The sequence below is a fragment of the Heterodontus francisci genome, chromosome 27, assembly GCF_036365525.1.
Source record: "Heterodontus francisci isolate sHetFra1 chromosome 27, sHetFra1.hap1, whole genome shotgun sequence".
NCBI classification, from domain to species: Eukaryota; Metazoa; Chordata; class Chondrichthyes; order Heterodontiformes; family Heterodontidae; genus Heterodontus; species Heterodontus francisci.
Window position 1 is genome coordinate 70,718,006 of NC_090397.1, and position 14,874 is coordinate 70,732,879.

At 42.3% G+C, this 14,874-nt stretch overlaps 1 protein-coding gene across 4 annotated transcripts in view; it reads left to right on the forward strand.

Moving 5' to 3' along the window:
* tmem243b (transmembrane protein 243, mitochondrial b) overlaps window positions 1-14,874 on the forward strand; it is a 49,141-nt gene that overhangs the window by 14,222 nt on the left and 20,045 nt on the right. For all 4 annotated transcript variants that reach the window (XM_068059601.1, XM_068059603.1, XM_068059602.1 and 1 more), the window contains exon 3: window positions 11,163-11,213. In XM_068059601.1, coding sequence (XP_067915702.1) covers window positions 11,163-11,213 — 51 coding nt within the window. The remainder of the gene's footprint in view (window positions 1-11,162; window positions 11,214-14,874) is intronic.

A 14,874-nucleotide genomic window follows, 5' to 3' on the forward strand; every position in this document is an offset into this window, starting at 1 on the left:
AACCACTACTCTTTGTTTCCTGACACTCAGCCAATTTTGTATCATATTACTATTGTTCCTTTTATTCCATGAGCTCTTACTTTGCTCACAAGTCTGTTGTGCAGCACCTATGAAATGCTTTTTGGAAGTCCATGTACACATCAACCTTTCAGAACTAGAGGCAGCAACATTTTATTTTTTGTTTAACTGAAGTTTTCAAACCTAGTTTCACTCCATTTATTTACTGAACTATCAAGGGAGTACCCAGCCATTTTAAGGGAGTTGAATGGTGGACCATTTATCTTCAAAGCAACTTACTTTTTAGATGGTCTCTCTAATGTTGTAGAAGAGTTGGCAAGAGAGAGTCATACTGAGTGTTTAAATATGATTTGTAAACTTTCCTTAAAATTGGTTTGGAAAGATGTTTATATTTAGGACTTCATCAAATATCACAATGAATTTGATTTGCATGAAAATTATTCCTAATGTATTGTTTTTCTTGGCCTTCCTTTCCTGTTGATCTAATACATTCTTTTTATCTAGTTCACCAACTGGAACCCAAGACAACTGAGAGGGGGAAGGATTTAACTAGGGAATGGAAGAACCGACAAAAGATATTAATGAATAGTTTATCCAAAAACATGAAATTGAGCAGTAATAGTACTCATAGTTTTATTGGTTATGTTTTGACTTTAAGATCAAACTTGGTTTCAGTAGGAAAACAAGCAGGTAAATGGGTTTGTATTAGCTAGCTCTGATGTGGAGCTTGGAGCAGCCAAGGTACAGTGAACCATCTCCTGTACTGAAATTTTGATGATTCCAACAACACCAGTTCAGTACATGTCATTTGTTAGCCCATTTCATGTTTGCTTTGTTTAATGCTATGTTGTCTTAGCTTTTCCACACCAATCTTTATGTTGCATGTTTTCCTGTGTTGTGTGTATTGGATGCAAAAATACTTTTCTCCCCAAAATGGAATGAAAATCTGTGTTTTAAGAGATAAAATTGCAGCATCAGCTTGCCACTGCTATTATTTCTAATGTCACATTTTTTGCCTTGAAACACAAGTACATAGGGGAAGATTTCATCTTACTATGTACAGCAAAATCAAAAATACAAAGAACACATTTAAGCTCCAGCCATAAACATTGTGCAGAGGAAATCTTCCCAGATAGTTTGAAATGCACACCAAGGAGTCAGTGTCATTTTGAGGACTGAATGGGTGTACTTTCTTATGCAAAAATTGAAGGACATTTTATTTAACGTTACTGATGAGCCTTTCAAACACTAAAGCCTCAGTGTAGGGACAAATCAGTGTTGCAGGGAAGACACACATTGAAGTATCAGATAATGTAAATCACTAAAATGTAGACTTTGCTGTTTACATAATACAAGAAAAGCCAGAGGGATAAGAGAAGGGCAGTCTGCTCATCCGTCTACTACATTGCCTTTCCTGTCATGTCCTCTTGTATTTTGGATAATGCCAATGTTTTTACCCCTATTCTACTTGTGAAATTATTCCAAACATTTATAATTAATTGAGTAATATCTGTTCTAATTTTTTTCACTAAATTCCATTTGACGTCTGTGCTCTTACTTGGTGCATTTTCAAATGAAGCTAGGTTATTTTAGTTGCTGTTTATAGTCATTTACAGCACAGAAGGCCCCTCTATCTGCTTTCTGGACTGCTTAAGCTTCTCAAACATTTTCTCTGTTTATCTTTACACTCTTATCAGTCTTGATGTTCCTTCCAATAAACATTTTTTTGTGGTTATGACTGGAAACTGAGCTCAATATTCAATATGTGGCCAGACCAGTGCACTGAAAACCTGTAAGCAGGTATTTTTATCTTGGCTTTTTTTAAGGTGTTTCATTTACTGCCTGTGTGGAGTTTGCAAGTGCTCCCTGTGTCTGCGTGGGTTTCTGCCGGGTGCTCCGGTTTCCTCCCAAAACCAAAGACTTGCAGGTTGATAGGTAAATTGGCCATTGTAAATTGCCCTTCGTGTAGGTAGGTGGCAGGAGAATGGTGGGGATGTGATCGAGAATATGGGGTTAATGTAGGATTAGTATAAATGGGTGGTTGTTGGTCAGCACAGACTCAAAAAAAAAAGTGGGTGGCGCAGTGGTTAGCACCGCAGCCTCACAGCTCCAGCGACCCGGGTTCAATTCTGGGTACTGCCTGTGCGGAGTTTGCAAGTTCTCCCTGTGTCTGTGTGGGTTTTTGCCGGGTGCTCTGGTTTTCTCCCACAGCCAAAGACTTGCAGGTTGATAGGTAAATTGGCCATTATAAATTGCCCCTAGTATAGGTAGGGGAAGGTGGGGATGTGGTAGGAAAATGAGATTAGTGTAGGATTAGTATAAAGGGGTGGTTGATGGTGGGCACAGACTCGGTGGGCCGAAGGGCCTGTTTCAGTGCTGTATCTCTAAATAAATAAATAAATTTGTGTTTGAGCATTGAAAGTGATGGGTCTATTACTGCCACCTCCCTTCCTAAATCTTCCCATACCAATTGAATTCCATTCATTGTGTGTGTGTATTGTCCAATTTTCTAAATGTCAAAATTTAGAACAGCAAAGGAAACATCGCTATCTATTTTATCTTAATTATCCTCAGAGGTTTGTCAGGCAGTACCTTCTAAGTACATGGTTGCTTATTTGAGTTATTTCTATATAGACACTCCTCCCACTTTGTCTCTTAGCAAGGGAGGTAGGGAGAAAGGAGGGAATTATAGACCAGTCAGCCTGACGTCGGTAGTGGGGAAAATTCTCAGGTCCATTATCAAAGATTTTATAGCAGAGCACTTGGAGAACAGTGGCAGAATCGGACAGAGTCAGCATGGATTTACGAAAGGGAAGTCATGCTTGACAAATCTACTAGAATTCTTCGAGGATGTAACTAGTAGAGTTGATGAGGGGGAGCCAGTGGATGTGGTTAATTTCGACTTTCAGAAGGCTTTCGACAAAGTCCCACATAAAAGATTAGCGTTTAAAATTAAAGCGTATGGGATTGGGGGTAGTGTATTGCAATGGATTGAAAATTGGTTGGCAGACAGGAAACGAAGAGTAGGGATAAACGGGTCTTTTTCCGAATGGCAGGTAGTGACTAGTGGGGTCGCAGGGATCGGTGCTAGGACCCCAGCTATTCACAATATATATTAATTATTTAGATGAGGGAACTAAATGTAATATCTCCAAATTTGCAGATGACACTAAACTGGGTGGAAGGGTGAGTTGTGAGGAGGATGCAGAGAGGCTTCAGGGTAATTTGGACAAGTTGAGTGAGTGCGCTAATGTATGGCAGATGCAGTATAATGTGGATAAATGTGAGGTTATTCACTTTGGTAGCAAAAATAGGAAGGCAGATTATTATCTGAATGGCTATAAACTGAGAGAGGGGAATATGCAACGAGACCGGGTGGTCTCGTAAGGTAAGCATGCAGGTCCAACAGGCGGTAAAAAAGGCAAATGGTATGTTGGCCTTCATAGCGAGAGGATTCGAGTACAGGAGCAGGCATGTCTTGCTGCAATTATACAGGGCCTTGGTGAGGCCACACCTGGAATATTGTCTGCAGTTTTGGTCTCCTTATCTGAGGAAGGATGTTCTTGCTATAGAGGGAGTGCAGCGAAGATTTACAAGACTGATTCCTGGGATGGCGGGACTGACGTATGAGGAGAGATTGAGTCGGTTAGGATTATATTCACTGGAGTTCAGAAGAGTGAGGGGGATCTCGTAGAAACCTATAAAATTCTAACAGGACCTGACAGGGTAGATACAGGAAGGATGTTCCTGATGGTGGGGGAGTCCAGAACCAGGGGTCGTAGACTAAGGATATGGAGTAAACCTTTCAGGACTGAGATGAGGAGAAATTTCTTCACCCAGTGAGTGGTGAGCCTGTGGAATTCGCTACCACAGAAAGCAGTTGAGACCAAAACGTTATATGTTTTCAAGAAGGAGTTAGATATAGCTCTTGGGTTTAAAGAGATCAAAGGTATGGGGTGAAAGCGGGAACAGGCTACTGAGTTGGATGATCAGCCATGATCATAATGAATGGTGGAGCAGGCTCGAAGGGCTGAATGGCCTACTCCTCCTATTTTCCATGTTTCTGTGTTTCCATTATTTTACCCATTACTGATGTTGGTTCAGATGACAAATTGTTTCCTCTGTTCATTTTAAATATATGATAGCTGAATTTCCTCTGAAGTTACTCTGGTAAGCTAGCTAAAAATGAACAACTGGGCACAGAAATTCAGACGGGGAGGGGTTGCCAGCTCTCCCATGCCATGTTTGGGATCTTGCTCTGGAATGATACTTGATGTATAGTAGGTCTGCCCAGATATGGTTGGGTGTAATATCATTGGATGGAGGTTTCTAGAATATGTCCTACAATACATTTCCTGCCATTTGTGCCATAACTTTGAGGTCGCCTCTAATTCGGCTATCCTCAGAGTGATGATGCCTTGCCACTTAATGAAGCCTTCTTACCTGGCTGCATCTTCCACTACTTGCTCTGCCATGGCTGTCACGGTGGTGTTGTGGTGCTTATCACCAATCTCACCTTGGCCTGACTCCTTCTACACTGGCAATTTCCCCTCCTTCAAGCATCTAACCTTGTTCCACCCATCTCACCTCTCTTTCAAAGTCATTGGTCTCTACTGCCATCCCAAGGAGAGAGAATTTTTATCATACGAGCTACCTTCACTGTTTTCCCCCTTCTGCCTCTGCCCCGAGCGGCTCCTCATTCTCTGATTCCAACCTCCATCTCAACTCCTTGTGTGTTCTCTCCTCTGAGTTCACTGCCGCCTTATTCTCCCTAAATCTCTCCCTCCATATAAACTCCCCAACCCATATTCACGGCCACCCCCTTCACCTTGCCATCTTTCGTTGTCTTGCTGGTCCAATTGTGACAATTACAGATAAGGCCATCTCTGATGATTTCCTTATTTCACTCACTACTCACATCCCCCTTCCACGCCCCAACCCTACCTCCTTCTGTATCCGGCCCTGGAAGAAACTATTCCCTCCAATTCACTTACAACCACATTTTCAAAATCCCAACTATCTAGCCCTTGACCCTCCATTTGACGCAATATTTCTTCAGTTACTGATTTGCTCAACTGCACCTTCACCTTTGCACTAGTCCCCAGTAAAATCATTACTCTTTCTCACCCTGACCATTGCCCTGGTACCGCCCTCATTTCCACTCCCTTAAGTTCAAGGAACACATTCTTGAAAGGATATGGTGGATTAATAGTTGAGCCATCCACCGCCAGATCTGACTGGACCATATAAAACACTATTGAGACCTGCTCTCGTTTGCTAAAACTGCTCATTATTCCAGGATCACCCTGCAATGCAAAGAATAACCCCTGGCTTCTTTTCTTTACTGCAAACCGTCTTCATAATCTCCTTTTCCCTGTCTTCTCCACCCAGACCTCAAACAACATCTGTGGAGCTCATGAATTTCTTTGACACTGAGATTGAGACCATCTGATCAGCTGCCTCTGTTGCATCCCTCCCTTTCGCCAGCCCACCTGACCAAACTTCCTATAATGCTCCCCCCTGCCCTAGCCCTGAAATCGCATCTTATGAGCATACAAATTAGGAGCAGGAGTAGCCCTTTGAGCCTGCTCCGCCATTCAATAAGTTCATGGCTGAACTGATTACTCCACATTTCCACCTACCCCCGATAACCTTCCATCCTCTTGCTTATTCAAGAATCTATCTCTGCCTTAAAAATATTCGAAAATATAGTTCTCTAGGTTCTCTCCCATCTTCCCCCTGCTCTCTCTGAACTCATCTTGTCAATGAGACCCACCTCCTGCTCCCTCGATCCTATTCCCACTAAACTGCTGACCATCCAATTTCCCCTCCTGGACCCCATGTTCGCTGATGCAGTTAATGGTTCTTTCTCTTCAGGTGTTGTCCCGCTCTGCTGTCATCAACCCTTGACTCCATCGTCCTTGCAAAGTACCACCTCATCTTCAACCTCCCTGTCCTCTCAAGTCCTTGAACGTGTTGCCTCCCAGATCTGTTCCTGGCTTTCCTGGAATTCCATGTTTGAATCCCTCCTATCCTTTAATATCAGGTTTCTGTCCCTGCCACAGTACCAAAACAGTAGTTATCAAAATCACAAATGTCATCCTATGTGACTGTGACAAAGGTAAACTTTCCCTCCTTGTCCATCTCAACCTGTCTGCAGCCTTTGACATGGTTGACTGCACCATTCTCCTCCAACCCCTCTCTACTATCATCCAGCTGGTTCACCTGGTTCCATTCTTATCTCTCTAATCATAGCCAGAGTATCATTTGCAATGGCTTCTCTTCATGCTCCTGCACTGTTCGCAAGGATCTATCCTTGGTCCCCTCATTTCCCATCTACATGTTGCCCCTCGGTGACATCATCCGAAAGCACAGTGTGAGTTTTCACATGTACACTGACGACACCCAGCTTTACCTCACCACCACCTCTCTCAATTCCTCCACTGTTGCTAAACTATCAGACTGTCTAACCGACATCGAGTACTGGATGAACCGAAATTTCCTCCAATTAAATATTGGGAAGACTGAAGCCATTGTTTTTGGTTCCCACTCCAAACTCCATTCCCTAACTAGCAATTTCATCTCGCTGTTTGGCAACAGTCTGAGAGTAAGCCAGTCTGTTCACAGATTTTGTCACATTTGACTCCACGATGAGCTTCCGACCTCATTAAGAGGTCACTAAGACCACCTATTTCCACCTCTCACATCGCCCGGCTTTGCTGAAACCCTCATTCATGCCATCGTTACCTCTAGACTTTACACACTTTTGGCTACTGTCCCACATTTTACGCTCCTGTAAATCTGAGGTTATCCAAAACTCTGCTGCCTGTGTTTTAACTCGCTCCAAGTCCCATTCACCTGTGCTTGCTGACCTACATTGGCTCCCGGTTAAGCAATGTCTTGATTTCAAAATTCTCATCCTCATTTTCAAATCTCTCGCTCCTCCCTATCTCTGTAATCTCCTCCAGCTTTACAACCCTCTGAGATATCTGCGCTCCTCTAATTCTGGCCTCTTGAGCATCCCTGATTTTAATCATTCCACCATTGGTGGCCGTACCTTCAGTTGCCTAGGCTCTAAGTTCTGGATTGTCCTCCCTATATCTCTCCGCCTTCCTTTCCTCTTTTAAGACACTCCTTAAAATCTACCTTTTTGACCAAGCTTTTGGTCACCTGATTTAGTGTATCCTTGTATGGCTCGGTGTCATATATTATTTTATAATGTGAAGCACCTTGGGATGTTTTATTATGTTTAAAGGTGTTATATAAATATAAGTTGTTGAGTTCTTTTTGTCCATTGGCCTTGTATGGTTTGTTCATTTTAATGGACGTACCTGTTACCTATTTGGAGACTGCTGATTTAGCATACACTAGAATCATAGAAACTTACAGCACTGAAGGAGGCCATTCGGTCCATCGTGCCTGCGATACATTTTTGCAAGAGTAGACATGCTTAGTCTTACATCCCTGCTTTTTATCCGTAACCCTGTAAGTTTCTCATCCTCCAGTATCTGTCCCACGCCCTTTTTAAAATTATTTATGGAATCAGCTTCCACCTTTTCAGATTGGACATTCCAGATCCTGGCAGACCTTTGAGTGGAAAAAAATTCACCTCATCTTCCCTGTAGATCTTTTTCCAATGACTTTGAATTTATGGTGCCTGGTTATTGACCCATTCGCCTGGGGGAATAGTTTTTCTCTCTCTACTCTGTCAAAAACTCTCATCATCTTGAAAACCTCTATTAGATCTCCTCTTAACTTTTTCTGTTCCACGGAGAACTGTCCGGACTTTTCCACCCTCTGCTTAGAATTGAAGACCCTCATCCCTGGTAACATTCTGATTAACCTCCTCTATTAATAAATCTTGCCTGAAGTGTGGCCAGGATTGTTCACAATACTCCAGCTGAGGTCAAACAAGCAATTAATTTAATTTTTGATGGGTATGTAAGCTGATTTTGTATTGTTTGTACAGTGCTCCAATTATTCTCAACTTAGTCTTTTAACAATAATAGTTAATTCTTTTTAATTCTTCCCTCTTTCTGATTTCCTTTTTTAAAGTTTGCCATTTTAAAATTAAATACTTATTTGTTGGTTCTTAATATCGTAGCCACTTGTTTAACAACTCCATATTGTGGATGTTATTCTAAACATCTGAACAATACCCAGCTAGAAGTTAGTCCCAGTGAAATAATTGATATGGGGTTAAAAACATTCTCTGCTGCACCGAATGGTTCTGCTTCTGTTGTGTAATTTCCATTCAGGAACACCTAGTTTATCAACACCACCTTGATCTAGGATTACATGAAAAAAACCATTGCACGCCTGGCTAGGGTTTTTTTTGGGGGTGGGGTAGTGGTGTAAATAGGGGGTGTAATGTGGTTTATGGTACTTTCTTTCTTTCTTTGGCCTCCTTGTCTCGAGAGACAATGGGTAAGTGCCTGGAAATGGTCAGTGGTTTGTGAAGCAGTGCTTGGAGTGGTACTAATGGTGCTAATTATGATAAATAGAGACAGCATGTTCTAGTGCTTTTGAACTGGAATAATAGTTTTTTTTTCCTGCTGCCTTTAGAGTATTCTGTGTGCACATATTGTAACTACCTACCTATTGCCCATTTAGAGATGAGCAAAGTAATAACTGCTCTCCGAAGCCATACAGCAATGACCCTGTGTGCCAGCTCATTCCACCCCGGCTGATAAGTCATAAATTTCTGTGTGAGTCATTTGTAAAGTTTGTCCTCTTTTTCAAATGTGTGAAGTGATAGAGCTAATAAAACCAGTAACTGTAACCCACTGTTAGTTAAATGTTGAAACTTGCACCTGGAATTTATGTTAAACCACTATTAATTCATTGTTATTTTGGATGCTTCTTAATGTATTCCAGCAATGGGAACATCATGTGCAGCAGAATGTTTTTCTGTAACCCAGCATTCTTTTGAATTCTTACAATTGTACATACATTCCAGTAATGCAAGATGCTCAGAGAAAATCATCTAACATTTAATTCACCAGTGATTTAACATATAATTCAAGTACAGGTTTTGGTGACGTTGTGACCAGAAGCGAATTTCTGATCTGTTACTGTTTCTCTACCTAAAACTAGCCTCTTTTACTTGTTGTAAAAGGTGTGCCACAGGGATCAGTGTTGGGGCCTGCACATGATGTTCCCATTGCTGGAATACATTAAGAAGCATCCAAAATAACAATGAATTAATAGTGGTTTAACATAAATTCCAGGTGCAAGTTTCAACATTTAACTAACAGTGGGTTACAGTTACTGGTTTTATTAGCTCTATCACTTCACACATTTGAAAAAGAGGACAAACTTTACAAATCACTCACACAGAAATTTATGACTTATCAGCGGGGGTGGAATGAGCTGGCACACAGGGTCATTGCTGTACTTTTTACAATTTATATAAATGGCTTGGATGAAGGGACCAAAGGTATGGTTGCTAAATTTGCTGATGACACAAAGATAGGTAGGAAAGTAAGTTGTGAAGAGGATATAAAGAGGCTACAAAGGGATATTGATAGGTTAAGTGAGTGGGCAGAACTCCAGAATTGGCCTTTATAGCCACTCCAGGCGCTGCTTCACAAACCACTGACCACCTCCAGGCGCGTATCCATTGTCTCTCGAGATAAGGAGGCCCAAAAGAAGAAAGTGAGTGGGCAAAGATCAGGCAAATGAAGTATAATGTGGGAAAATGTGAAACTGTCCATGTTGGCAGGAAGAATAAAAAAAGAAGCATATTATCTAAATGGTGAGAGATTGCAGAGCTCTGAGATTCAGAGGGATCTGGGTGTTCTAGTGCATGAATCGCAAAAGATTAGCATGCAGATACAGCACGTAATTAAGAGAGCTAATAGAATGTTATCGTTTATCATGAGGGGAATCGAATACGAAAGTAGCGATGTTATGCTTCAGTTGTACAGGGCATTGGTGAGACCACATCTGGAGTACTGTGTACAGTATTGGTCTCATTTCAGGAAGGATGTAAATGCATTGGAAGCAGTTCGGAGAAGGTTTACTAGACTAATATCTGGAATGGGTGGGTTGTCTTCTGGGGAAAGGTTGGACAGGCTAGGCTTGTATCCGCTGGAGTTTAGACTAGCAAGAGGCGACTTGATTAAAACATATAAAATCCTGAGGGGTCTTGACAGGGTGGATGTGGAAAGGATGTTTCCCCTTGTGGGGGAATCTAAAACAGGGGTCACTGCTTAAAAATAAGGGGTTGCCCATTTAAGACAGATGAGGAGAATTTTTTTCTGAAGGTAGTGAGTCTTTGAAACACGCTTCCTCAAAAGGTGGTGGAAGCAGAGTCTTTGAATATTAAGACAGAGGTAGATATATTCTTGGTAAGCAAGGGAGTGAAAGGTGATTGGGGGTATGCGGGAATGTGGAGTTGAGGTTACAATCAGATCAGCCATGATCTTATTGAATGATGGAGCAGGCTCAAGGGGCTGAGTGGCCTACTCCTGCTCCTAATTCATATGTTCTCCGATTGTTCTGCCTCTTTTCCAAAATATGGTTGAGATTCAACACCTAATGAACTGTTGTCGTAGAAACTTTCTGGTCACCTTTTAGATGATATGTTGCCCTTTTAAAGCTTCATTAACCAGGAACACTAATTTAATTATTCTTAGTGCGTTTTGTTACTATTAACCCCTTGCATTCTAACATTATAAATAATCCTAAAAAAGTTCCATCCACCTCATATTTAACAGTGGGTACGAAAGTCTGCTTTCTGAATTCTGTCCCTTAAAATGGCTGGATGTTCTTTGGAGTGCTCCGTGAGTGATTGCATAGTGTGGTTTGGTACTCAGTTACATAGCCCAGAAAGATCCCAGGCTTGATCCTTTATGGCTGCTGAGTTCGTAAATCTCGAGCAGAGCAGCAGGAGGATTGCAATATTGATATTCACTGTCTCTGCCCACACCTGAAGAATGACCACTTGTGTTAATATGATCTGTATGTTCTGTACATTAGAGTTTTTTCAAGTGAGAAATTAAAATCTGTAAAATTTCCATTGTATCTTTGCTTCTGATAAATGTATTACAATTTGCAGGAGTATTTAAATTAAATTGGATCAAGGTATCTTAATACCCTGCTTGTATGTATCTTGAAATCTTTCTTGCACTGTTTTTCAGGATCGAATTATCAACATTGTTGTTGGTGTCCTCACTTCTTTATTGCTAATAGTAAGTACAGAGGTTTCAAATCTTGAACTAATTGCCAGTAAACATAATTAGCAGCTTGGTTCTTTAATGGTATTCACAGATGAGTATTTAGGAGACAGTAACTGTGCACATAACTGCAAAATAGGGCAAATTTAGGACAAATGCGAGTTTGTCCTATGAAATAGATTGTCAGGAAGAATGCTTGAGACCAGGATATTGGATTTCTATGATACAACCAAATGCTGTAATGGGAAAGCAGTAGTGCTGTGTTCTGGAAGCAGCCAATCAAATAGGTTGATGGTGCATCATTTTCTGAATATATCTAATGATCAGGCAGTAGACTGGAGATGGGAGAGGGAAGATTCGTTCACTTGCTAATATTGAAGGTGCTTAGTTCTTTCACAGATGATCAAGTTGTAGCCTCATTCAAATTGGAATTACCTTTCTGTATATTTATTAATACTTGCATTTATTTGCCATTTTATCATGGTGAAACATTTCAAAGTGTTTCACACACACACATTTGTTGAAGTGCTGTGACCGTTATGTAGACAAGTTTGGTTCTGTGTTAGTAACTCACAGATAGCAATGAAATGAATGACCAGTTAATTTATTTTTGTGTGTGGGTGGGTATTGGTTAAGGGAGCAAGTTGGCCAGGACACCAGGAGAATGCCCTGCTCTTATTAGTACCATGGAGTCCCCCTGAACTATCAAGACAGGAAGCTGGCCCAGAGATAACTTCTGATCTGCAGCGATCACCACTTCCTTGGACCCCTCAACTGTCTTTACTGCTTTTTGAATGTCCAAAGAACAGTACAGCACAGGAACAAGCCATTCGGCCCTCCAAGCCTGCGCTGATCTTGATGCCTGCCTAAACTAAAACCTTCTGCACTTCCGGGGTCCGTATCCCTCTATTCCCATCCTATTCATGTATTTGTCAAGATGCCACTTAAATGTCTCTATGGTACCTGCTTCCACCACCTCCCCCGGCAACAGGTTCCAGGCACTCACCACCCTCTGTGTAAAGAACTTGCCTCGCACATCCCCTCTAAACTTTGCCCCTCTCACCTTAAACCTATGTCCCCTAGTAACTGACTCTTTCACCCTGGGAAAAAGTTTCTGACTATCCACTCTGTCCATGCCGCTGATAACTTTGTAAACCTCTATCATGTCACCCCTCCACCTCCGTCGTTTCAGTGAAAACAATCCGAGTTTATCCAACCTCTCCTCATAGCTAATGCTCTCCAGACCAGGCAACATGCTGGTAAACCTCTTCTGTGCCCTCTCCAAAGCCTCCACGTCCTTCTGGTAGTGTGGCGACCAGAATTGCACGCAATATTCTAAGTGTGGCCTAACTAAAGTTCTGTACAGCTGCAGCATGACTTGCCTATTTTTATACTCTATGCCCCGACTGATGAAGGCAAGCATGCCGTATGCCTTCTTGACTACCTTATCCACCTGCGTTGCCACTTTCAGTGACCTGTGGACCTGTACGCCCAGATCTCTCTGCCTGTCAATACTCCTAAGGGTTCTGCCATTTACTGTATACTTCCCACCTGCATTAGACCTTCCAAAATGCATTACCTCACATTTGTCCGGATTAAACTCCATCTGCCATTTCTCCGCCCAAGTCTCCAACCGATCTATATCCTGCTGTATCCTCTGACAATCCTCATCACTATCCGCAACTCCACCAACCTTTGTGTCGTCCGCAAACTTACTAATCAGACCAGCTACATTTTCCTCCAAATCATTTATATATACTACAAACAGCAAAGGTCCCTGCGGAACACCACCAGTTACATCCCTCCATTCAGAAAAGCACCCTTCCACTGCTACCCTCTGTCTTCTATGACCGAGCCAGTTCTGTATCCATCTTGCCAGCTCCCCTCTGATCCCATGTGACTTCACCTTTTGTATCAGTCTGCCATGAGGGACCTTGTCAAAGGCTTTACTGAAGTCCATATGGATAACATCCACTGCCCTTCCTTCATCAATCATCTTTGTCACTTCCTCAAAAAACTCAATCAAGTTAGTGAGACACGACCTCCCCTTCACAAAACCATGCTGCCTCTCGCTAATAAGTCCATTTGTTTCCAAATGGGAGTAAATCCTGACCCGAAGAATTCTCTCTAATAATTTCCCTACCACTGACATAAGGCTCACCGGCCTATAATTTCCTGGATTATCCTTGCTACCCTTCTTAAACAAAGGAACAACATTGGCTATTCTCCAGTCCTCTGGGACCTCACCTGTAGCCAATGAGGATGCAAAGATTTCTGTCAAGGCCCCAGCAATTTCTTCCCTTGCCTCCCTCAGTATTCTGGGGTAGATCCCATCAGGCCCTGGGGACTTATCTACCTTAATGCTTTGCAAGACATCCAACACCACCTCCTTTTTGATAATGAGATGACTGAGATTATCTATACTCTCTTCCCTAGGCTCATCATCCACCAAGTCCTTCTCCTTGGTGAATACTGATGCAAAGTACTCATTTAGTACCTCGCCCATTTCCACTGGCTCCAATATTGGAGGAGCAGAAATTTCCTCCAACTAAATATTGGGATGACTGAAGCCATTGTATTTGATCCCTGCCAAAATGTTCATTCGCTGTCCTCCCTTTCCATCCTTGGTAACTGCCTTAAGCTGGGCAAGATTGTTCGCAACCATGAGTTGCGTTTCTGGCTGCATATCCACAGCATCACCAAGGCGGCCAACTTCCACCTCTAACATCGCTCAACTCCAGTCTTCCCTAAGTTCATTGGCTGAAACCCTCATCCATGCTTTTGTTCCTTCTGAACTTGACAATTCCAATGCTGCCCCAGTTGGCTGCCCATCTTCCACCCTACATAGAATGGCACAGAGAGGACACTTAGCCCATCGTGTCTCCGTCGGCTGAAAAAAAGCCACTCAACCTAATTCCACTTTCCAGCATTTGGTCCAAAGCCCTGCAGGTTACGGCACTCTGGTGCATGTCCAGACCCCTTTTAAATGAGACGAGGTTTTCGCCTCTACCATCCTTTCAGGCAGTGAGTTCCAGACCCCCACTGCCCTCTGGGTGAAAAAACCTTTCCACATCTCCGCTCTAATCCTTCTACCAATCACTTTAAATCTATACCCATTAGTCACTGACCTCTCTGCTAAGGTAAATAGGCCCTTCCTATCCACTCTATCCAGGCCCCTCACAATTTTGTATATCCCAATCAAATTTCCCCTCAGCCTTGTCTGTTCCAAGGAGAACAACCCCAGCCTATCCAATCTTTCCTCATTGCTGCAATTTTCCAGTCCTGGCAACATCCTTGTAAATCTCCTCTGTACCCTCTCTAGTGCAATTACATCCTTTCTGTAATGAGGTGACCAGAACTGCACACAGTAGTCAAGTTGTGGCCTAACTAATGTTTTATGTAGTTCCAGCATAACCTCCCTGGTCTTGTATTCTATACCTCGGCTCATAAAGGAAAGGTTTCCATATGCCTTCTTAACCGCTTTATTGACCTGCCCTACTACCTTCAGGGATCTGTGGAAATTCACTGCAAGGTCCCACATTTCCTCTACACTTCTCAGTATCCTCCCATTTATTGTGTATCCCTTTGCCTTGTTTGACCTCCCCAAATGCATCACCTCACATTATTTTGGGTTAAATTCCATTTGCTGCTTTTCTGCTGACCTGACCAGTCCATT